Consider the following 24,828-nt stretch of genomic DNA (forward strand, 5'->3'; position numbering starts at 1 on the left):
TCAGTTCCAGGAGTTCTGCTATGTTCTTTTTAAGGTATTAATCTCTTTCTAAATTTCCTCCTTCATATCCTGGATGCTTTTTCTCATTTTGTTATGTTCTCTCATTTAGTCTTCTCTCATTTCTTTGAGTTTTCTTAAGATTGTTGCTTGGAATTCCTTTTCAGACATTTCAAGGCTTTCCTGCTCTAGGGGGTCTGGTACTTGAGAATTACTGTATTCCTTTGGTGGTGTCATATTTTCTTGTTTGTTTGTATTTCCAGTGTCTACTCACTGATGCCTGGTCATCTGATAAAGCAACTGTTTCTTCTATTAATTTGGAGTGGGCTTTGAGGGGAAAGATTTCCTTCTCTATTTGCAGGCTTCACTGGTGACTCTTCTTCTGTCAATGCAGTTGAGTGTGCGGCAGGCTGCCTGCAGGGTGGTCCTGGCTGTTAATGTGATGGTGAGTTGTCTTGTGGTGGTAGGAGCTGTGGTGGTGCCTGTGGTGGACCACCTGTCTGAAAATCGTGTTTGTGTCTCTACGGCCATACCACCCTGAACGCGCCCGATCTCGTCTGAAAATCGTGTTTGTGGTGCTTCCTGGTTTCAGGATGCTCACTTGCATCCTGCTTGGGTGGCGGGAGGGGATACTTTTTCTCATTTTATTGTGTTGTCTATCTGAGTCTTCTTGTATCTCATTGAGTTTCCTTAAGATTGTTGCTCAGAATTCCTTTTAAATAATTTCAAGGTTTTCCTGCTCTATGGTGTCTGGTACTTGACAAGTACTGTATTCCTTTGGGGGTGTCATATTTTCTCATTTTTTCATATTTTTAGTGTCTGTTCATCTGGTAGAGCAGTTGCTTCTTCTATTACTATGGAGTGGGATTTGAGGAGAGAGACTTCCTCTTGTAGATGTGTTTTATATTGACCATTGAGTTGGGTGCTTTAGCATTGATTCTAGGTAGATGTAGCAGTGTAATCTTCATGTGAGTACTTTGGCCATACTCAGTGTTGGAGCTGCATGTGAGTGTCTCCATGGCCTAGGCTCTGGAGCACTTAGTGATTCCTTGCTGAGATTGGAGATTCTGTATTGGCTCACTGAGGATGTGGGTGAACTCTTGAGTTCTTGGGAGAAGTGCCTGGGTTCCCTGTTGCTCTTTGGCTGGGGTAGGTGTCCCTGGGTGGGCTTGTCGGCACCCTGGCTAGTATCCTGTGACTATGATGGGTGCACTGGGGTATGGTAGAGTTCCTCAGTTTGAATGAATGACCATGGGCAGGGTTTCTCTATCCTCTTTCCTACAGGCAGAGGCTCCTCCTGGGTCCTTGCTTCCCCTAGTTGGGGAAAGGGTTGGTGGTGATTGGGAATTTTTTTCCTACTGTATTTGAGTATTCTGGATTTCTGCCCTCCTGGGGGTTCTGTGTGTCTCTCTCCATATCAAGGCAGTAGCACAGACTACACATGCACCTTCCACCCCCAAGTGTGCTGCCACATGTGGCAGTGTAATTCCCCCTGTGGGTTTGGCCCCTGGGTTGTGGGTTTGTGCTCGCTGACCTCTCTCTGTGGATTTCATTGGTGATTTTCCTTGTGTCGATGCAGTTGAGTGGTTGCCATGCCACCTGCATGGTAGCCATGGTTGCTGCTGTGGTATTGAGCTAAGCTTTGTGGCAGTGGCTGTGGTGGATCACCCACACTGAAGTGATGCCTGTGGCAGCCATGGGGCTGCTCATTGTGGCTCTTGAGGTCACCAGGTGCATTCCTGCCATCTTCTGGGTGTGAGGACTGCCTGTGGTGCACTCCTGCTGGGCAGCTGGGCAGGAGGGCTGACCACAGCCTAAAAGATTGTAGCTTTTAATTTTTTCCTTTTTATCAGAATGTTTCCTTACAATCATTGCATTCCTATGAAATAATTGTCTATCTTTGGCATTCCGTCTCATAGATTATCACTACATAATCACTGAGACTTTGCACATGTACAGGTGGAGGAATTTGGAAATATTGCATTTAAGAGTCAATAAAAAATAGAGACCAAAAGAATGATACAAAAAATTAACAAAACAAATAGCTGGTTTTTTTGAGAGGATAAACTATAGACAAGTGATTCACCAGATTAACTAAAGAAAGAAGAAAGAAGACCCAAATAATAGAAATCAGACATTAAAAAGGAGACATTACAACCAATATCACAGAAATACAAAGAATCATTAGAAACTATTATGAACAACTGTACACCAACAAGTTTGAAAACCTAGAGGAAATGGTCTCTATTTTACTTACTTCTGTTCTGATCTTAATTATTTCTGTCTATTAGTTTGCGATTAAATTTTTCTTGTCTTTCTAGTTCTTTGAGATTTAATATTAGATTGTTTATTTGAGGTCTTCTATAATTTGGATATAAGCACCTACTGGAATAAATTTCCCTCTTAGTACTGCTTTTGCAGTATTCCATTGGTTATGGTAAGTGGTGCTTGTGTTTTCATTCATTGCAAGGAAGTTTTTGATTTCCTGGTTTATTTCATTTCATTTGCATATGGTCTATCCTGAAGAATGATCCATGTGCTGATGAAAAGAATGTATATTCTGTCAATGTTGGATAAAATGTTTTATATATGTCTGTCAAATCCATCTGGTGTAAGGTGCTGTTTAAATCCAATATTTCTCTGATGATTCTTTGCCTAGATGATGTATCCAATGCTGCAAGTGGTGTGTTAAAATCCCCAACTATACTGTTTGGGGGTTTATTTCTCTCCTTAAATCCAATAACAGGTGCCTTATATATCTAGGTGCTCTGATGTTGCATGCATGCATGCATGTTTATGATTGTTATATCTTCTTGCTGCATTGATCCTTTTATTATTATATAAAGTCCTTCTTTGTCTCTTTTTAGAATTCTTTGTTTGAAGTCTATTTTATCTGATATAAGTATGACAACTCCTACTCATTTTTAGTTTCCATTTGCATGGAATGTCTTTTTCCATCCCTTCACTATTAGTCTATATATGTCTTTATTGGTGAAGTGAGATTCTTGTAGGTAGTATATACTTGGGTCTAGTTTTTAAATACATTCAACTGGTCTACATCTTTTAAGTGGGGAATTTAGTCCTTTTACATTCAGGGTTGTTATTGAAAGGTATTGCCTTATTCTTGTCATTTAAAAAATTTATTGTTGTTTTATTTTACATATGTCCCTTTCTTTCCCTTTTATTATATATCTTTGCTGTTTGGTGTTTTCTTGTAGTGATAAAATGCATTTTCTTTCTCTTTTTATTTATGTATCTGTTCTACTAGCAGATTTTATTTTTTCTTGTGTACTTATGGTGATATATATGTCTTTTGATTCCAGATATAGGACCCCCTTAAGGATTTGTTGAAGGGCTGGTCTTGTGGTGGTGAATTCCCACAGTTTTTGTTTGTCTGGGAAAGATAGTATTTCTCCTTCATTTCTGAAGGAAAAGCTTTGCTGGATATAGTGTTCTTGGTTGTCAGGTTTTTTTTTTCTTTTAGCACTTTGAATATGTCATCTCACCCTCTCTTGGCCTGTAGGGCTTCTGTTGAGAAGTCTGCTGTTAGCCTGATGGGGAATCCCTTATAAGTAATGTGATGCTTTCCTCTTGCTGTTTTTAGAATTATTTCTTCGTCTTTGACTTTTGATCATTTGACTGCAGTATGTCTCAGGGAGGTCCTTTGTGGGTTGAATCTGTTTGGGAATCTTTGAGCTTCTTGGATCTGTAAGACCATGTCTCTCCCAACATTTGGAAACTATTCGGCTATTATTTTATTAAATAGGCTTTCAATGCCTTTTCTTTTCTATTCCCCTTCCTATATATCTATATTACAGATGTTTGTATAATTAAGGTATCAGAAAGATTTTGCAGGTTGTAGTGGATTAAATTATGTCCCCCCAAATTCATTGAAGCTTGAATTGTGCTCCCCAAGTCTTATTTATTAGAGAATTAGCCCCCACTGTGAGTGTTAAGAGGGTGGGAAATCCTATTATGGTAATTGAAAGGTGGAACCCAGAAGAGGTGATTGGATTGTAGGACAGTGCAGTAGTGAATGGATTAAAAATAGGTAGTCAGGAGCATGGTTTTGAGGGCTTTAAAAGAAGAGGAGAGTCTGTTTCTCTCTCTCCCTGCTCTCTCTGTTTCCACCATCTTACAGTGTGAGACACCTAGGTCACTGTCACCACCATCAGATGTTCTCCTTGGACTTTGGACTTCCAAGCCTCAGAAACTGTGAGCAATAAATTTCATTTTCTTATAAATTAACCAGTTCCAGGTATTTCTGTTACAGCAACACAAAATGGACAATACAGAAAATTTGGTACCAAAGAAGTGTGGTATTGCTTATAACAGATACTTGGAAATGTGGAAGCGGCTTTGAAATTGGGTGTTGAGGAAAGGCTGGAGGAATTTGGAGTAACAGGCTAGGAAAAGCCTAGATTCTGGTGAAAGTTTGGAAGACAAGAAAACCAGGGAAAGTTTGGAATGTTTCAGAGACTCGTTAAATGGTGGTGAGCAGAATGCTGATAGAAATATAGACTGTAAAGACCATTCTATGGAGGTCTCAGATAAAAATAAGTTTATCGGAAACTGGGGCAAAGATCACCCTTGCTGTGAACTGCATGGAATTTGCCTGCATTGTGTCCATGCCCTAGGAAATTGGAACTTAAGAGTTGTGAACCAGAGTATTTGGTAGAAGAAATTTCTAAGCATTAAGGAAGCTGCACAGCTACTTGTAATAGCCTATGCTGAGTTATGATGGCAAAGGCATGACATAAAGCCAGGATTTAAAAGGGAAACAGAGTGTAAAGATTTGGAAAATTTGCAGCCTGGCCATGTAGTAGAGAAGCAAAGAGCATTTTCAGAGGAAAATTCAATGGTACTAAGAAGATTAATACAAAACTATGGGATTATCAAGAGAAGGGAAGAAGGTCCTGAAAGCATTGTAGAAGCCTCTGGGGCCAACCTGTCCATTTCAGACCCAAAGACCTAGGGAGACAGATGGTCTTGGGGAACAGGCCTGAGGTATCCTCCACAGCCTCACTGCTCAGGACCACCTTGGAAAGCTGCTTCCAGCACCAGCACCCCAGCTGCTTTGGCTCTTCCAGCCATGGCTAAATTGGCCCCAGGTGTGGTTGGACCCACAGCTTTGGAAAATACAAGCCAGAAGTCTTGGCAGCGTCCATGTGGTGTTATGTTTGCAGGCTCACAGAATGCCAGAGCTGTGGAGGCTTAGGACCCTCCACCCCTATTTCAAAGGATTTGTGGAAAAGCCTGGGGACCTAACAGAAAAGACCTGGAAGAGATCTGTTGCAAGGACAGAGTCACAACAGACAACTTTCACTAGAGTGATGCTGAGCAGAAACGTGGGATCAGAGTTGCAGCAGAGAAACCACTGCCATGGTTAGTGGAGCCATGAGAGTGGGACCGCCTTGGAGACTCCAGAATTGTGGAGCTACCAGAGTGCAACCCCAGCCTGCAAGAGCTGAAGCATGGCCTGAGACCTGTAAAGCCATAGAAACAGAGCTGCCTGAGGACTTGGGGACCTAACCCCCACACCAGTGTGCAGAGAATGTGGAACATGGAGTCAAGGTACCTGATTCACCAGCTTTAAGATTTAATGCCTGCCCAGCTGGGTTTCAGACTTATTTGAGACCTTTTACCCCTTTCTTTTGGCCTATTTCTCTCTTTTGGAATGGGAATATATACTCTATATTTGTCCCACCATTGTATCTTGGAAGTAGATAACTTGTCTTGACTTCGCAGATGGGACTTTGGACTTTGGACTTTTGAGTTGAAACAAGTTAAGACTTTGGGGATGAAATGAATATATTTGCATGTGAAAAGGACATTATTTGGGGGGGCCAGGGGCTGAATGTAGTAGATTGAATTATGTCCCCCAAAACTTTTTGAAGCTTGAATTGTGTCCCCCAAGTCTTAGGTATTAGAAACTTAGCCCCCACTGTAAATGTTAAGAGGGTGGGAAGTCCTAATGGTAACTGAAAGGTAGAGCCTTGAAGAAATCATTGGATTGTAGGACCATGCCATAGTGAATGGATTAAAAATGGTGGTCAGTGGCGTGGTTCTGTGGGCTTTAAATGAAGAGGAGAGTCTCTCTGTCTGTCTGTCTGTCTCTCTCTCTCTGCTTCTACCATCTTGTAACATGAGACCCCTGGGTTGCTGTTACCACCACCAGATGGACTTTGGACTTCCAAACCTCAGAAACTGTAAGTGAGAAATTTTGTTTTCTTATAAAATACCCAGTTCCATGTATTTTGTTATAAACAATAGATAGTGGACTAATACACAGGTTTTCTTCATTTTAAAAAAGTTTTTCTTTTCTTTTTTTGTTTTTTGTCCAACTGTGTTAATTCAAAAAGCTTGTCTTTTAGTTTGGAGATTCTTTGTTCTGCTTGCTCTAGCCTGTGGTTTACTCTCATGGTTGTATTTTTTATTTCTTTGAATGAATTCTTCAGTTCCAGGATTTTCTCTTGATTTTTTTTTATTGCTTGTATTTCTGTTGAATTTCTCATACATGTCCTTAAATTTCTTTTCGACTTCATTGTGATTTCTATCTATTTTTCCATCCGTCATTTTTATTTTCCTTAGTATTGCCCTTTGCAATTCCACCTCAGGCAATTTATCAATTTCCTGTTGTTTGGGGTGTGGTATCATAGAATTGTAGTCTTTTGGGGGTGGGGAGTCAATCTTCCTTGTTTTTTCATGCTTCTCATATCTCTGTGTTGACATCTGGGCATCTGGTGTTGCAGTCACTTCTTTTAACTCTATGAGTGGCTTTTGAAAGGGAAGATTCTTTCCTGTGTAAGTATTCTATATAGACAGTTGGGTTGGATGTTTTAAGTTTGGATCTGGGTGAGTGCGGTAGTGCAGACTTTGTGCAATTTCAACTGTACTCCATCTTAGAGTTGTCTGTGGGTGCATTTGTGGACTAGGCAGAGGGGCCCTCAGCAGTTTCTTGTTGGGGTAAGTGATCTGCTGTCAGTCACTGGGTAGACGTATACTGTTGTAGCAGTTCCTGGTACATCTGTAAAGGGCCACTAGCTCAACTGTTGATCTTGGAGCAAGCCTGTGTGGATGCTGCAGGACCCAGAGACTTTTAGAGGGGTGCTGTAGGAAGGAAAAGCTGCAAGCTGATAAGCTGTTGGTTTGGGAGTAGGTGTACACAGCTGTTGCAGGTCCTGACAGTTAATGTGGCTGCCTGATTAGCTGTTGAGCCTGATTCAAGCCTGTAAGGGTGCGACCAAGGCCAGCAGCTCTGCAGAGGCCTGCCTTGGGGTATCAGAGCCTCTGCCTGGTCCACTGTCAGTCTGGGAGCAGGTACACTGAGGCAACAGATCCTGGGAGCTCTGTAGAGGGCCACTGGCTGTGATATTGAGCCTGGAGCAAGCCTGTGTGAATGATGCAGGACCCAGTGGCTCTCTGGAGGCATGATGTAGGAAGGGAAAGCTGCTACCCAATTACTGTTGAGCCCAGTGGGAGCCTGCGAGGGTGCAGCTGTGCCCAGCAGCACTATAGAGGCCTGCCTTGGGGAGGGGTGCTGCGTGAGTTCATACACTGATGTCTCAGTCCTTCTGTCTGTCCTGGGCTCCAGACAGCCTGCGACTTGGTCCCCCCTGCACCTGAGTGAGCTCAGCAGAATGCAGGCATGACCTCCAGACAAAGGGACTCAGGCTCACTGGGTCCAGCACAGGGGTCTAGGATCCAAATAGCTGGGATTGTGGTCCTGGTGGCACCCATGTGAGTGCGTGTAGGGAGGCAGGGCTTCCGGTGGGCTAGCTGTGGGCCATGCAGGCACCCATGGGCTCAGCCCCCAAGGGCCATTCAAGGCAGGCCACGATTGTGGGGAACTGCCACACTCCAGCACTTTTCCACTGGCAAGTCTGCCTGCTTGCCTGGCAGGGTGAGTGGGTGCTGAGTGAGTTCATATGTGAGTCTCAAGAAGACTGGGAAGACTCCCCTGAGGCAGGGATCACTGGTATTTGTGCTGGAAGTGGGAGTAGCCAGCGTCTTTTCCAGCTTCCCTTCTCTCTGCCAGGTGCCAGGCCAACCAGTCCCTCTGGTGGTGCTGAGGCTGCCCTGCTCTGTTCTCTGGTGCTGTTTCCATTTGTCTGTGCTTCACAGGAATCCCCTCACTCTCTTGGTGCTCTGTACCATGTTTCCTCAGGTTCCAGTCAAAATATATCTGTTGTTTTGTTCTCTTTTTATAGGGAGGAGACTAGCATTAGACCTCTCTGGTCAGCCATCTTGGAATTTCCCTCGACACCCAGACCTAACCCTCACAGGTTATTTGTTTCTTTATTGATAAGTTGTAAGGGTTTTTTAAATAGACTTTAGGTATGAGTCCTTTATCAGATATATTATTTACGAATATTTTCTCTTGTTCTATAGGTGGTCTTTTTATTTTCCTGATGGTGTCTTTGGAAGCACAAAAGTTTTAATTTTTATAAGGTCCAATTTATCTTTTTTCTTCTGTCACTTGTGGTTTTGGTGTCTTATCTTAGAAATCATTGTCTAAATTCAAGCTCACAAAGATTTATGTCTATGTTTCTGTCTTAAATTTTTATAGTTTTAGTTCTAATATTCATGTTTTTCATTCCATTTTTAAATTAATTTTTGTATATGATGAGAGGTGGGTCCAACTTAATTCTTTTGCACGTAAATACCCAGCTTAACCAAAAGTAAAGGTCATTCTTTATAGTGAAATAGTGAAATCTTTAACTTGCAGACAAGGACTTGGACAAGGATACTAGTCAAAAACACTGCTATTGAACACTGCTATTGAAATTATAGAATTTTTGCCAGTGCAAAGCAAAAGACATAAAGATGAGAAACTAAGAAATTGTGATTATTTACAGATGTCATGATATTGTACACATGAAACACAAAATGAACTGTAAATAAATTATTATAATTAATAAATTAGTTTAATAAGATTGCTGTATTTAAAGTCAGTATACAAAAATCAATTGTATTTCTATGTAGCAAGAAAAGAAAAAACAGAAAGTGGTATGTTTAAAATGATACTATTTACACTAGCAGGATAAATCAAATATGAAGAAATAAATCGAATAATAGATGTGCTGTGCAAGAGATCCTCCCTGCAAACTGCAAAAGGTTACTGAGAGAAATTTTTAAAAAACCCTAAAATATGAAGGGCTGTATAATGTTTACAGATTGGAAAGCTGAATAGTGCAAAAATTTCAGTTTTATAAAGATGTCAATTTTCTTCAAATTCTCTTAAATATTCCATAGACTCAATGTATTCTGAATAAAATCCTAGCGTTATTTTTTGTGTTAACAAGATGATTCTAAAATGTAAATGAAATCATAAAGGACTAAGAAAAATTTTTTTTTTCCTTTTTGTCTTTTTTCGTGACCGGCAACGGATCGCAACCCTCAGTGTCGTGCCCGTACCGGACTGGGACCGGCCACGGGATCGCAGCCCTCGGTGTTGCACCCGCACCTCGCTCAGCCAGTGAGCGGCCGGTCTGTATGTGGGATCCGAACCCTCGGCGGGAGCGCCGCCGCGCTTCCCAAGCGGCGCACTGTAGCAGTGTGCCACCGGGCCGGCCCAGGACTAAGAAAATTTTGAAGAAGGATGAATCTGGGACTTATTTTACAGGATATGAAGACTTATTTTAAAGCTACAATAATTTCAAATGTGATATTATCACAAAAACTGTAAAATAGACCAATTGTCCAGGTTAGGGTACAAAAATAGATCTCCACACGTAAGGTCACTAATTTTATTACCAAGGTGAAATCACAGTGTAGGGAGAAAGAGTGATCTTTTCAGTAAATGATGCTGTATAAATTGGATATATTTATCCAACAAAGATAAATCTTGATTCTCCTACCTCATATCATACCCACAAATCAATTCTAGAGGGACTGTAGATCTGAATGTGAAAGGTAAAGCGTAAAGAATTTAAATAAAGATCTAGCAAACAGACTGGATTTAAAATAAGTTCTATTCATCAGAAGATGCCATTAAGAGTGAAAAGTCAAGTCACATAATGGCAGAAATAATCACATATAGACATGTACACATGTATTTATTTATATCTATCTATTTATCTATCTACCTATCTGAATTTTTTTTTGTTTTTTAAAGATGACCAGTAAGGGGATCTTAACCCTTGACTTGGTGTTGTCAGCACCACACTCTCCCAAGTGAGCTAACTGGCCATCCCTATATAGGGATCCAAACCCTTGGCCTTGGTGTTATCAGTACCACACTCTCCCGAGTGAGCTATGGGCCAGCCCTTTATTTATCTGACTTAAACATTACCACACAAAAGCAAACATCCAAATGACCAGAAAATGAAAAGGTACTCAACTTTATTAGATCACTGGCTAAGCAAGAGATTATGCAGACATTAGGAAAACTCAAATGAGAACCACAACAAGATACTGCCCTATGACTACCAGAGTGACAAAAATACTGACAAGATCAAGTGCTTGCAAGGATATGAAGCAATGTGAACTCTCATACATTGCTGTTTAGGAGTGTAAATTTGTCCCACTACTTCAAAAAATTGGCAGTGTACTAAAGCTGAATATACACATACCCTGTGACCTAGCCAATCCACTCTGGCATATACCTAACAGAAATGCATATGCCTGTCCACCAAATGACATAGATAAGAATGTTCATAGCAGAGCTGTCATTAGTGGCTTAAACCTAGAAACAAACCAAATGTCTGTTACAATCTGTTCATAGAATAGAATATTATACAGAAATGAGAATGGATGAATCTCATGATCATTATATTAAGGAAAAGAAGCTAGTCATCACTGAGTTTGGTTCCATTTACATTGAATTCAAAAATCAACAAAACTAATCAGTATTTTCTATCCATGATAGACGTCAAGATAGTAGTTACCTTTAAAAGGTAGCTATTGAAAATGGGCATGAGAGTGATTTCTGGCTGGAGTGCTGGTAATCTTCTATTTAAAAAACAAACAAACAAAAAAACTATTCGGGGGTTATGTGACCAAGTTCACGCTGGGAAAAATTCATTGAGCAGTACAATTATGATTTGTGAACTTATCTGTATGAATATAATATTTAAAAAGTTTTTCTTCAGTTACAAATTTTTATGAAGACCTTGGTTAATACAAAATATTCTTATGAGAATATCCAATGCTGCTTGTAAAACAAAAATAAAAATAAAACACTAAAACTAATGTAAATTATATTGAGGCACAAAATAAGAAAGAGCTTTTTATGAAATTTTTCTCACAAATGAAATGTGCTGCCTTATGCAATAGTGAATTTGCTATCATTGGATGCATCCAAGCTGCAGAAAGAAGCATTCCTGTTAATATATCTTAAAGGGGAGTCTTTTTAAAGAGTGGAGACGGGACAAAATGACTTCCAAGGAACTTTTCAACTCCAAGACTAAATAATTTTAAACCTTATGTTGGCACACAATATAAATTCCCAAGTGAGTTATACCACACGATTTGCCAAACACTGTTCATCAGTGAGCAAATCATTGAAACTTTAAAACTGATTCCACTTGAAGGAACATTTCACACTTCCTTATATTTTTGACAACTTTTTGTTATATGATTTAAAAATATGTATGACTCAACCACTAGGCTAAGCAAGAGATTATGCAGAGACTTTTTTTCTCTTGCTATTCTTAAGAAAAATCCAACATAATCCAAAGACAGTTGACTGCTCTATTGGTACAAGATGATTTGCCATGGGAAAATTTAGAATGATGCTAAATATATCTATTCACTGTACCAGGAAGAGCCTTATGAAAAATTGAACAATTTCTATTTATTTCTCACCTAAATATTCAGATTAGATATTCATAATGTGTATGCGCATTTATGTAAACATTATCACGTACTTTTTATATTACATAGCAAAGATATTTTTATAGTGGATATTGATTCAGTTTGGGCTGAACAGTAACTTTAGGTACATATGAGGTACAGACTGATTTATTTTGCTTTTAATTTGTAGGACAAGCTCTTCCTGATTGTCAAATAATCATTTCAAGACATAAATAATAATCATTTGCAGGTTTTTAAATTTTTAGTTCAGGGATCAAGGGGAAAATTTTGTATACTCTACACAGTAAAATGTAGACACACACAAATTTAACACAAATAATTTCAGGGGATTTTCAGACACTTTGTTTTCCATCCACAAACCCTGCAAGATCCATATATCTCAGATTACAAACTCTTGGCCTGGCAAACTCATATAATATAAAGTTTAGACAACTAATCAATACTGATAATGATGCCAGCTTTGTTACAATATTAAACATTATTAGGCATCCAATCCTGCATATTAAATTCAGTTGATTCTTTAAATTGTTTCAGAGATGTTAAGTATTCATTATCACCCAAAACTGCATAAAGCACATGCATGCTCTTTGAAACTTTTGGAGAAATATATAGTTACTGCTAAATTTTATCTGTATTAAGTAACCCAAATGACAGAAGATCCATAAAAAAAAGTCACATATTTTACAATACTACTCTATAAATAGACTGGAAAAAAAGCATAATTTCTTGCACGCTGATTTATGTAGGATCCCATTATAAAATCACATAAACTCTTAATTTTCCAAAACCAGATTTTATTTTATTTTCCATGCATTATTTGTTTCATCTGATCTTAAACCATTTATTGAATTCAGTGACAACAAGGAAGAACTATTATGGAGTGGAGAAGATGACAAAAGTCTTCTAGTGATCTGAACTAATGGTGACAGTTCAAAGAAAATATATGCCTCTGAAACAGAGTTGTATGAAATGAATATGAAACAACTAAAGCAATTCTTTCTTCTGTTCTTATTTGCATGTACACATAATAGAGGGTCACCAATAGCATGCATTGGTATTTCCTCTGTTTGCTATGGAAAATATTTGACCTGAATAAAGAGTACAGTGTCCTGCTTGACAGAATATTTTGGCAGATGGAGAATTGCCACATATACTGCCCACGAATAATCATTTTGTAATGATTTAGAAGCTACTTCAGGATCTTATATTGTGAACATTTATTTTTACTATATTGTAGAAGCACAGAAATAGCAATGAAAGATATTATAAATAAAATACGGGGAAGATGAGGGCTTATGTTAAATTTATTTATTCTGCTTGCCACCCATCAATTCACCTATCCACCCATCCACCCATCCATCCACCCATCCACCCATCCACCCATCCATCTACTCTTCCATTTACATACTATGGGATGTATAGAGATATAATGGTGCACAAAATAGATGTTCATTCCTCACAGAACTTTCACAAAGAAAAATGTAAGAAAAATATACAGTGGCTATACTAGACGGTAGGATTTTAAATGATCTTAAAATTGTAAATGTACAATTTCCTTGTAAATTTAACCACCATAATTTTAACTGATATTTATATTTTAATGTTTAAAAAGCTATCCATGTATTAACTCATTTGATCCTTGTAATAACCCTTTGAAGTAGGAACTATTAGTATTCTTATCGTGCAGATAGGGAAATCAAAGTACAGAAAGATTAAGTAATTATCTAACGTCACTCAGCAAATAAATAGAACAAGCTTATGCAGTGCATATCTAGGCACTGTGTTCTCAGACTCCACAGCTTATTGTCACTCAATAGAAGTATGTTAATAAAAATCAGCAATATTGCAATTCTATCAGCAAGAATAACAGTAGTAATATACCCAATTTTCTACTGATTATATTAGAGTTGTCACTATTGATAACTGCTTATAGACACATTCTAGTTTAATCCTCACAACAACAAAATGAGTTAGGCATTACCGTGCTCCATTTATAGAATGAAGAATGAGGCACAGAGAAGTTAAGTATCCTGCTCAAGTTTCAAACAGCTCATAAAAAAAGAGCAGGCATTTTAACCAGTTCTGTTTTATTCTAAAACCCACACTCTCGATCACTTCCTTAGACTTCCTTCAGGTACATACTCTTAATTCAATAAATGTGTGTCCAAAAATATGAAAAATATGTCCAAAAATAAGAATCCAAATAAACATTGTCTAAAATTTAACTATTTGAAATTATAATTTTAAGTGTAAGGCTAATGTAAAACAATCTTTTGATAATTCACATTAATATAAATAGAAAAAATCTTGAATGTTGCCCCTTTTAAAATTGTGTAAAGCAGTGATTTAGGCTATGTATACCATACCAAGAGATATTGTGCTCTGGCATGGACTCCTAAATCTTTCTTTGCTGATGTCCTCACCTAGGGTGGGGCAAAAAGTATGGGGTAAAAAATCAGCAGATCATTTTTGGTTAGTATTCTTACACCAGGCTTCCTGTAATTGAATAATTAATAAAATTAGCAAAGTAAATAGCAGGCACAAGAGTCAATATTTTGCAGGATTTCAAGTCCAGGCTTCCTTGAAATAGGAATGGATGGTCCCTTGCTGCTGATAAAAGATTTAAATAACCTATGAAACAAGAGTCCAATTGTAACATGATAAAGAGGAGAATATGAGCAGGACCCCGGAAGCCAAGCTTACAATGACTATTTCCAAGATTTTCTAATAAATGACTAAGGCTATTGGGCAAGGAGGTGAGATACATTATGATGGAGAATTTCTATTGTTGCTTAATCTCTCCACTAGATGCTAGGCTATTGAGAATACATTCTGGTATGTTATTTTATTTTTTATTAGGACATAATGTTAAGTGGAATAAACCAGGCACAGCAAAACAAGTACTACATGATCTCACTCATGGGTGGAATCTAAAAATGTTGATTTCATAAGAAGTAGAAAGTAAAATGGTGGTTACCAGGGTCTGGGGTTCTAGTAGAGGGATGGGGAGATGTTGGTCAAAGGATACAAAATTTCATTTAGAAGGAATAAGTTCAAGTGATCTATTACACAACATGTAATAGTTAACAATATGTTGTAGTCTTGAAAATGCTGAGAGAATGAATATAAAGTGTTCTTACCAGGTTCTATATTTTATAATTAACTTTGTAAACTTAGGAGCTAATACATGGAGTATAAGGCCAATTTACATCCACAATTCTATCGGCTCACTAAATCTATTACTAACCCAAACACCCTCACCCCCATGATCTAGCACCCTCCTATGAATGGCATGCATAATAGCATTCATTTGCTTCACAAACAAATGACAACTTTCATAATAGAAGGCTCATGTGTTTGCAGATTTCCCAGTTTTCAAGAGATCTTAAATAGTCAATATTCAGACATTTTTACAAAGCAGTTAAATAATTTCCAAGTTCAAACAGTTCCTTAAGGATAAGTATGACTCTAGAATTTAGGCCTATTGTCTCTTAACACAGTGTGCTTAGCTATACTTTTTAATATCAAAATTCAGATACTATGAGCATTTATTTTATGGACCAATTAACAATTTACTATTATCAGGTGATATCTTTCTTTAAGAAGTTTGATATATTTTCCTCCTAGGGCTAATGCTGGAATCACCCACAGCTCACAGTAAGAATCCTGTTGGCCACTTTGATTTCAGTTTCCTTATGAGTAAAATGAAATGGTTAGCCCTAATGCTTGCTTGATAACTGCTATTAGAACTCTAGATTTTTAAACTGTACTCTATATTTATATGCCTTTATTCTGGTCAAAAGAATTTAAAACACATTAAACAATCTATGTAAAATAAGCATTTGGTGCTTGAATATTATACTAGTTTTTTTTCTTGCAAATTAAGTGGAAGAGTCTGGATGCTGCCTTTGGTGGCAAAACTCTTCTGCTATAACATGATCAATTACTCTCTAAGGAATAAATGGAATCCTTTAAAAATTTATCATTGTCTGGTAAAGTTTCTATTCTCTCCTTTAAAAATTTATCAGTGTCTGATAAAGTTTCTATTCTCTCCTAACTTATCTGTGCCTGCCCTATTGACAGATGTGAAATTTTTGAAAGATTTTCTTTTCAACAATTGGAGTCTGATGAACAAGTCTGTCTCAAACTATGTTTGAAGTAGTGTCCTGTAACTAATAGTTTTTGAAAATATCAATGTTAGTTTTAAAGAGATTACACAATTCATTTTGATAACTTAGATCCATAATTCCCAAATAGAAATCTAGCAGAGTCTCTGCAGGAGAGAGAGGACACACACAGTAAGATATTATATTTACCAAAGGGGGAATAGATTGGAAAAGGTTGAAAGATCTTGTCACAAAGAAAAATTATCTGGACATACCCCTGGAGATCTTTCATCAAATGGAAAAAGGAAAGTTCACAAAAGTTAATTGATTAAAAAAATAAACTAAATCTGGAACAAATTAATTTTAATGACTGTCTTCAAATAATGATTAATTTGTTAATTATGAATTCTAAAACTAGTAGTTGGGATGCAGAAAACTGGACCAAAAGCAAGACAGAGCTGAGTTCGAGTCCCAGCTTGGTTACTAAATAATGGGACCCTTCAGTGTTTGGGATGTTTGTTTTCTTATATGAAAATGAATGGACTAGCCGAGATGATTGCTAAGTATCCTTATAGTTCTACTGCTTTATAACCCTACTAAATTTTTATGTCATTCTTTTTTGTAAAAGTACTTTATAGTGTCTATATCAAAAAGAGCACATAGCACTTGAGGGATGATAGCTACAATTGTTTTCATAACTAGAACAAAAGTCCTTGACTTTATGGCCAAGAGACTAGTAGATCATGCAACTTACCCAAGTCTGCATACCAGAATCATTGTGGAGCATCATCAACCTGGTAATTCTTATTCAGTAAATCTGATAGTATACCTGAGCCTGTGTATTTTAAACAACTCTCCCAGTGATTGTGATATGTATTCTTACTTAAGAAACATGTTCCATATTCTCTTTTGACAAAATGTTTCTTGAGTTTAGGTTGCAGACTAAGGGAAACAAATGTGAAGTTATAATGAATTTTTAACAAATCATTCCTTTTCTATTCATTTGTGGATAAACTCATTTTTTCTTTTTCTTTTTTTTTCCTTTTTGTCTTTTTTACTGACCGGTAACGGGATCGCAACCCTTGGTGTCTCCACATGGGATCCGAACCCTCAGCGGGAGCGCCTCCACACTCCCAAGCAGCGCACTCTCCAGTGCGCCACCGGGCCGGCCCTAAACTCATTTTTTCTTTTTCTTTTTTTTTCCTTTTTGTCTTTTTTACTGACCGGTAACGGGATCGCAACCCTTGGTGTCTCCACATGGGATCCGAACCCTCAGCGGGAGCGCCTCCACACTCCCAAGCAGCGCACTCTCCAGTGCGCCACCGGGCCGGCCCTAAACTCATTTTTTCTTACTTGTAACTTCCATTGGATCAGAGCTTACAGACCTTAGATATTTTAACTTTTTTTGCTTGAACCTGTAACAGTAAATGGTCAGATAATAGAAACTCAGTTGGCATTGAGATGGAATATATATAAAGGACGAGAAACACACATATTTTAAGTGATGTATGTATACATACTGTATGTATGTAATTATACATGTATAAGTACATGCTTAATCTCTGATATCTTCTGTTTGCTCCTCCAAATCCACTCAACACCCTTTTTGCTGTGTTCCACCCTGTGCTCTGCTCCAGGAGACTGACCTGAATGAACTGTAGTAGTCCCCATGCCCTCTGGCCAATGGGTAACCCTGATGGGACATCATAGGAAAGGAGAAGAGTGAATTCAGTGTATTTATGCCATTGGATCACTCCTGGCAAGTCCATCTTCAGTGGCTGTGTCCCTTGACCAGGTTTCCAACCAATGAACTCTTTAAGGTTCTCTTTGCTTTCAAGTTCTGGTAATTGCTCCCTTTCCTTATCGCTTGAGAAATGGTAACAGCTCTGATGCAAACTGGCTCCAGTTTGTTACACTAGCCTTTGTGGCTTTCTTACATTTACACTTTATAAATAGACCTTGTAAATAAACCCTCCTGGAATGATCTTATTTGAGCATGTCATCTATTTCCTATTTACTGGGATCCTGACTGATACTGTCTCTTATGTTAAAGGTAACTTTGCATAACTTTGTTTAACATGAAAAAGTGGAATGCATCGAGACTTGAGTTTTAGTTTGTAAAAAAGCCCTAACTCTCCTAAAAACGGTATACCTAAGCAGCTGAGGAAGAGTGTGTTAAAAGTGTTGAAACTGAGGTAGTAGTGGATATGGAAAAGTGGGTCATTGCTCTGATCTGTGGTATGGAAACGAAACAAGGAAATGTGAATTTTAACTGAATACAAACACCAAGTCACAAGGCTGCGGCTGTTGGTGTTTCTTTACATGCTCCAGAGACACTTAATCTGTGATAGTGCATTCATCTGGGGGCAGCTCATTAACAGAAAAATATGAGAGGCAAACTGGAAGGACTTCATAGAGGAGTAACAAAATGATAAAAAGCACTGGAGGATTGACATCTGAGAAGAGATTAAAAAGATGAAATCACTCTGCTTTAGCTAAGTGGTGACTAAGGGGGAGCATGTCAACTGTCTACAATTATGTGAGGGTTATAAACCCAAAGAAAGGCAGCGATTACTGCAAATCAAGGGAGTAGTGCTCTGTGTAAAGAGACACATTAAAAAGGGAAAAGTTTAGATCAAGTAACAGGACAATATTCTAATATAGAGCTATTTTATGTCTTATAAAGCCAAGTATTACAGACTACAGCATTTGAAAAAGGCAAAAATGAAACAAATTAAAAATCCAAATACTCACATATATGGATTCTCTGTAATCTATCTACCTATCATCTATCTCTTTACATATCTTAGAAATCAGCCTCTCACAAACACATATAGAAAGAAAAATGATCACTACTTTTACTATAGGTTTTGTGCTAGACGTTTAACAGTCATCTTATTTAATTGTAACATTGCATGTTAATAATTAAGAAAACTAAGGTCTAGAAAATTTGAGCAACATTCTGAAAGTTATCCAACTCACAAGTAGCAGAGGCAGGATAGGAACCCAGGAGTCTTCATCTCCATGCCTCTGCTTGTAACCGTTAGATAGTTAAATTAATTTAGTGCATTATTACATCGTTAATTTTCGTTGTTCTGTGATTAACATAACCATATGGACTATCTCACCAGTTCTACAAAGTATTTTGCACTAATTTCCTTGATTACATAATGATATATTCTAGATACCTTGAAATATGGCTTCTCAGGGTCATCAGGTTTGCAAGGGATAGCCATTTCCACAGCCATATTAATTTAGTGCATTATTACATCGTTAATTTTCGTTGTTCTGTGATTAACATAACCATATGGACTATCTCACCAGTTCTACAAAGTATTTTGCACTAATTTCCTTGATTACATAATGATATATTCTAGATACCTTGAAATATGGCTTCTCAGGGTCATCAGGTTTGCAAGGGATAGCCATTTCCACAGCCATATCCCATTCTTGAACATCCCACGTGGCCACCACCCATTCTAGCTGTGTAAATAAGGTAAAGCCTAAATAATTTCATTTCCTTATCCTTCTAGACACTGCTCATTTTTAATTTTGAAAAATAACTTCTCCACCCACTACTTTATGCAATTTAAGTTATCCAATAACTTATATCATATTTATGAAGCTGTCACTTGAAAGAAATTATGCCATTAGACTCTTTCGTGAAAAAAAAAATCACCTCTCACACTTTATATTTTTTCAATTTAATTTAATTTATAGATATTTGGAACAAAAACCATGCCCATGTATAACATTTCAAACAGTACAGAAAACTTTAAATGAAAAAGAAATGAATAAGGCTGCAAACTTCTACCTCTGTGGTTAGAGGTAAATGCTGCTAACATTTTCTTTTGTATCTTTCCAGGAATTTTCTATGCCCATACCTGCACATCTTTTTTTTCTTTTCTCTCTCTCTCTCTCTTTCTTTTTTTTTTACTTAGCCATTTATCTTGGATATCTTTCCACATCAGCACATAAAGTGCTACTTTATCCTTTTTAATGACTGTAAAACATTCTATTGCATGTGTGTAACATTATTTACCCAGTTCCGTGTTGATGAGCATTTAGATAGTTTCCAGAGATTTTTAAATAAACATTTCTGTTATGAATATGTATCTACATTTACCTTTGCATACTTTTCCATACCGATAGGGCAAATTTCTAGCTGAGGCATTTCTGGGTCAAATCATGTGTGTGTTCAAAATTTTTATAGGTTTTTACCAAAATGGGTTTTACGTTAACACAAAAAGCATGTGAGAGTCTAAAGAGGCTGTTCATACTTTAAAATTCACATCAAAGTACAGGTGTTGTGGTATCAACTGCTTTGTGGGCATAAAATGGTAATTTTCCCAAGATGAGCATTTTATTATTATTATTGATTGACACATAATAATTGTATATATTTATGGCATCCAGGTGATATTTTGGTACACGTATACAACATGTAATGATCAAATCTGGGTAGTTAGCATATTCATCACCTCAAACATTTGTCATTTCTTTGTGTTGGGAACATTCAAAATCCTTTCTCCTAGCTATTTAAAAATATACAAAACATTGTTGTTGACTATAGTCACCCTGTTCCTCCTATCTAGACATTATATTGTATGTGTTAACCAATCTCTCCCTATATTAACCTTCCCCTTCCTTTTCCAGCCTTTAGTAACTGTTATTATACCCTCTATTTCTATGAGATCAACTTTTTTACCTTCCACATATGAGTGAGAAAATGTGGTAGTTATCTTTCTGTGCCTGGCTTATTTCCCATAACATAATGTCCTCCAGGTTCATCCATGTTGCCATGAATGGCAGGATTTCCTTTTTTTTTTTTTATGGCCGAATAACCAAGATGAACATTTTACTCTACATAAATATTTTACTCCCGGGCCAGGTTCATCTTTTCCAGCTTGTATTTTCAAGTCAATAACACGTGACTTCTGTGTATTTTTCCATGGCTTAATTAAAAGAAACTAATGTTTAAAATAATAGATTGTGTGAATTCTTTGTTCTAGGCCTTGGCTCAGGCTATGTCTTCTACCTGGAAAATCCACCTCATTCCAACCTGCATGTCTAGATTCTACCTGCCCTTCATGTTTTATTTCAAATGGTACCTTCTCCCTCTAAATCATGTTTCCTCCCTCAGAACTTTCAGCACCTCTGTTTAACCCTTTTGTAGTAAAGAGTTTACATTATAAGTCCCTGAAAATGGTAGCTATCGTTATTAGCAGGCTCTAGATCATTCCAGTTCTGTAAATGTTCCTATCCTCCTCTGACTGACCTGCCTGCTCTGTGGATTGATTTAGCTCAAACTACATATTCAGTATTATGATATTACTTTTATTTTCTTTTTTAAAAAAAGTTCCAAGTTTTAATTTTTAATATCAACTGGTTAAAATAATATTTCTAGGTTAAAGTTCCAGAATTTCTAGCACAGCAAAAATGGTATTAAAATGTCTCTTTGGAACTCAGCTTATAAACAAATACAACATTAAAAACTAAGACTTAAATCTGAAACACACTGGCGAGAGTTGCATGAATGCTATCATATTAAAGGCCTTTGGAAGCAGGCTAGCATAGTTTACACGCCATCGGGTCTATTTATAGAGCTGACTCCTTTCTGCAATGTCAACTGTAACGTTATACTTATTTTAAGCCTACGTATCTCAAATATCAGCCTCTACTAGTTGTACAATTCTCTCTCATTTGATATCAGAGAGCCCAATGGAGCCTTCTGAAGTACCTAGTCAGATCAGCAAAGATAATTTTTTAGAAGTTCCTAATTTATCTTATTCTCTTTGTGAAGATGAAGAAGTTAAAGCTACCTTCAAACCTAGTTTCTCCCCTCAACCGAGTAGACGAGGTTCTGATTCTTCTGAAGACATGTACCTGGACATCCCATCTTCAGGTACGAGAAGAGTTTCATTTGCTGACTCCTTTGGATTCAATCTTGTGTCTGTTAAGGAATTTGATTCCTGGGAATTACCGGGTGTTTCAACCAATTTTGACTTAACTAAGAACATTTTCCGTACAGAAGAATATGTTTTATCTCCACTCTTTGACTTGCCTTCGAAAGAAGATCTTATGCAAAAACTTCAAGTACAGAAAGCAATACTGGAGTCAACTGAGTATCTTCCTGGCTGTACAACTATGAAGGGTATTATTCGAGTTTTGAATATTTCTTTTGAGAAGTTAGTATATGTGAGAATGTCTTTAGATGACTGGCAGACACATTATGACATTTTAGCAGAATATGTTCCTAATTCATGTGATGGTGAAACTGACCAGTTCTCCTTTAAGATTTCACTGGTTCCTCCTTATCAAAAAGATGGTAGTAAAGTTGAGTTTTGTATACGTTATGAAACTTCTGTTGGTACATTTTGGTCAAATAATAATGGCACAAATTATGCATTGGTTTGTCAAAAGAAAGAGCAAGAGCAAGAGCCTGTAAAACCACGAGAAGAAGCTCCTAATAAACAAATTAAAAAAGGCTGCTTAAAGGTAAAATCAAGGTGAGGATATATCTTACATTCTTTAGTATTCATAGTCTTAAAGTTTTTTCTATGTCATTCTTTATTTCATGTGTTTTAAGAAGTAGCCATCCTATTTGAAAATATACTGCTTTTTATGTAAAAAACAATGCTGCCAGGATTTAACAAGGTCGGTGCTATTCAAATAACAGCATTGTGTTATTCCTTCTCAAAATGTGAGAAAACATATAGGTATTTTTCCCATAGATGGGGTGGGTGCAATAGGTATACTACCTAATTAACGAGTTATAAATTGCCTCAGTTCAACCCCTGAAATCTAGATTCTTCACATATAAGAACTATTTATTTTGGTATTTAACATGTGTTTATTTTCAGTGGTTTTAAAATGTTTATGCTCTGCTTTGAAACATTTTTGGTTGATGTAAAACTGTATTTCAATATGTACCCAGTGGCCAGAAATTTGTAGACTTCCCCCAAAAGCTGTACCAAACTTAATGACTGATTGAGTCATACATAGATGTTTGGATTAATACATGTTAAGTTATATCATAAGAGATGTGACTGTAATGATAAAATAACAGAAAAACGTTAAGTATATAAGTGATGTATGAATTACACATAAAATTTTATAATTATAACCAAATGTAACATTCTGGAACACAAATTGGTATAATTTAGTAAAAGTAAATGGAGCAGAATATAAAAATGACCCAAATAGAAATAAGGACATCCAGCTATATAGATTAGAAGTTTGAGATGTGACCCTTCATTACTAACCCTGCTCTCCTGTTAATGTGAAAAAAGGAAAAAAAATACTAGCATTCAGCTCCCTCTGTAGTGCAGAGTCTGCTAATTTCTATGATGCTAGGTTAGTAGATAAAACATTCAGGAGGAGTTAGACCTCTTCTGCTCCTCAGAGGGTCCCAATGAGAAAGTCCACCTTGCTCTACTCTTCACAGGCAAATATTTGATTATCCTGAGTGGTCCCCTAACTGTTCCTAAAACCAAAGATTTTAATATTGGCACCAGAAATAGTGTGATACGATGAAAAGAGAATTGTATTAAGAATCAACACGTCCAGATTCTGATTCTCTAAGCAGAATTTCATAATAAATGTAAGGTATGCCACTGGGAAATTTTTAACCTCTTTATGCTTTAATGTGTAAAGCAATAAATAATAACTACTAAATGTGTTGTTCCATGAATTAATGAACTAACGTAGTTGAAGAAATAGGTGGAAGAAATTAAAATGTATAAAATATTTCTATTTTCATCTTTCTTTAAAGTTATTTGAAAGATTGGCTTAATCAACTTTGTGAGTCATGCCAACTTTTTAGTACAAACTTTTTCGGATTTTAACTGATGCTGTTAAAAGAGATAATATAATCACAATCCCTACATACACTAAAATAATAATTTGGATGTTTATGAAATTACTCAGTAGCATATTAGCTACACAGACAAAATAAGTTCAACACTATTTGACAAACTTATTTAAAAACATAAACATACACATGTTAAATACTTTACAAATGATATCAGAATCACTGATTATTAAGCTTGCTGCAACTTGCTTTAAATGTTAGAGAAAACGGAATTTAGGAAAGATACAGCCTTATTGTCAAGGAGCTCATGAAAGAAGCAGTGTTTATCTTAGCAGTTTTTTCAGCAAGTTAAAGAAACATCTTTAAAATTACAAGCAATGGGCCGGCCCGTGGCTCACTCGGGAGAGTGCGGTGCTGATAACACCAAGGCCCCGGGTTCGGATCCCATATAGGGATGGCCGGTTCGCTCACTGGCTGAGCGTGGTGCTGACAACACCAAGTCAAGGGTTAAGATCCCCTTACCGGTCATCTTTAAAAATAAATAAATAAATAAAAAATAAAATAAAATAAAATTACAAGCAATACATGCTGAAATATGGTTTAGGTAGAGGATTCTTTCGTAGACCAAACTCGACTTGATACCATGAACAAAGAATGGGCAGCTGATAGCCTCATCTTCTACCTCAGTCCTGATAATACTGGAACTTCTTCCAGTTTGAAGATATGTATAACTATATATATCGACACACACACACATTTGTATTCAGAACAGTAATCACTGGATTCATAGCGGACACTATGCAAGTTTTGATATTGCTTTGGGGAAAAACCTGAGAAGAACTAAACCACAAAATGGTCTAAAGGCCTGTAAAGTTTCCTAATGAGTTATAAAAATGGAAAAAACCTCTCTCCTTCAAAACCACAAATACATTTTCTGCACTTCTAGAACTTAAAAATGACCAACATAATTCAAACCACATTTTGAAAAAAGCATTTGCCTCTGGAGGAGGCTTTTTGTGCTGAGTTTCAGTCCAACATGAATTTTTACATCTGATTTATATACCACTCAAAATGGAGTGTATAAAGGAAATCCTG

The 24,828-nt window shown here is 37.0% G+C and overlaps 1 protein-coding gene across 1 annotated transcript in view; it reads left to right on the forward strand.

The window, feature by feature from the left end:
* Positions 1-21,578: 21,578 nt before the first annotated feature.
* Positions 21,579-24,828, forward strand: part of PPP1R3A (protein phosphatase 1, regulatory subunit 3A) — a 39,841-nt gene continuing 36,591 nt past the window's right edge. The window contains exon 1 of the mRNA XM_008572711.1: positions 21,579-22,429. Within this exon, the coding sequence (XP_008570933.1) occupies positions 21,642-22,429 (788 nt within the window). The 5' untranslated portion in view covers positions 21,579-21,641. The remainder of the gene's footprint in view (positions 22,430-24,828) is intronic.

The sequence above is a fragment of the Galeopterus variegatus genome, unplaced genomic scaffold (assembly GCF_000696425.1).
Source record: "Galeopterus variegatus unplaced genomic scaffold, G_variegatus-3.0.2 Scaffold825, whole genome shotgun sequence".
NCBI classification, from domain to species: Eukaryota; Metazoa; Chordata; class Mammalia; order Dermoptera; family Cynocephalidae; genus Galeopterus; species Galeopterus variegatus.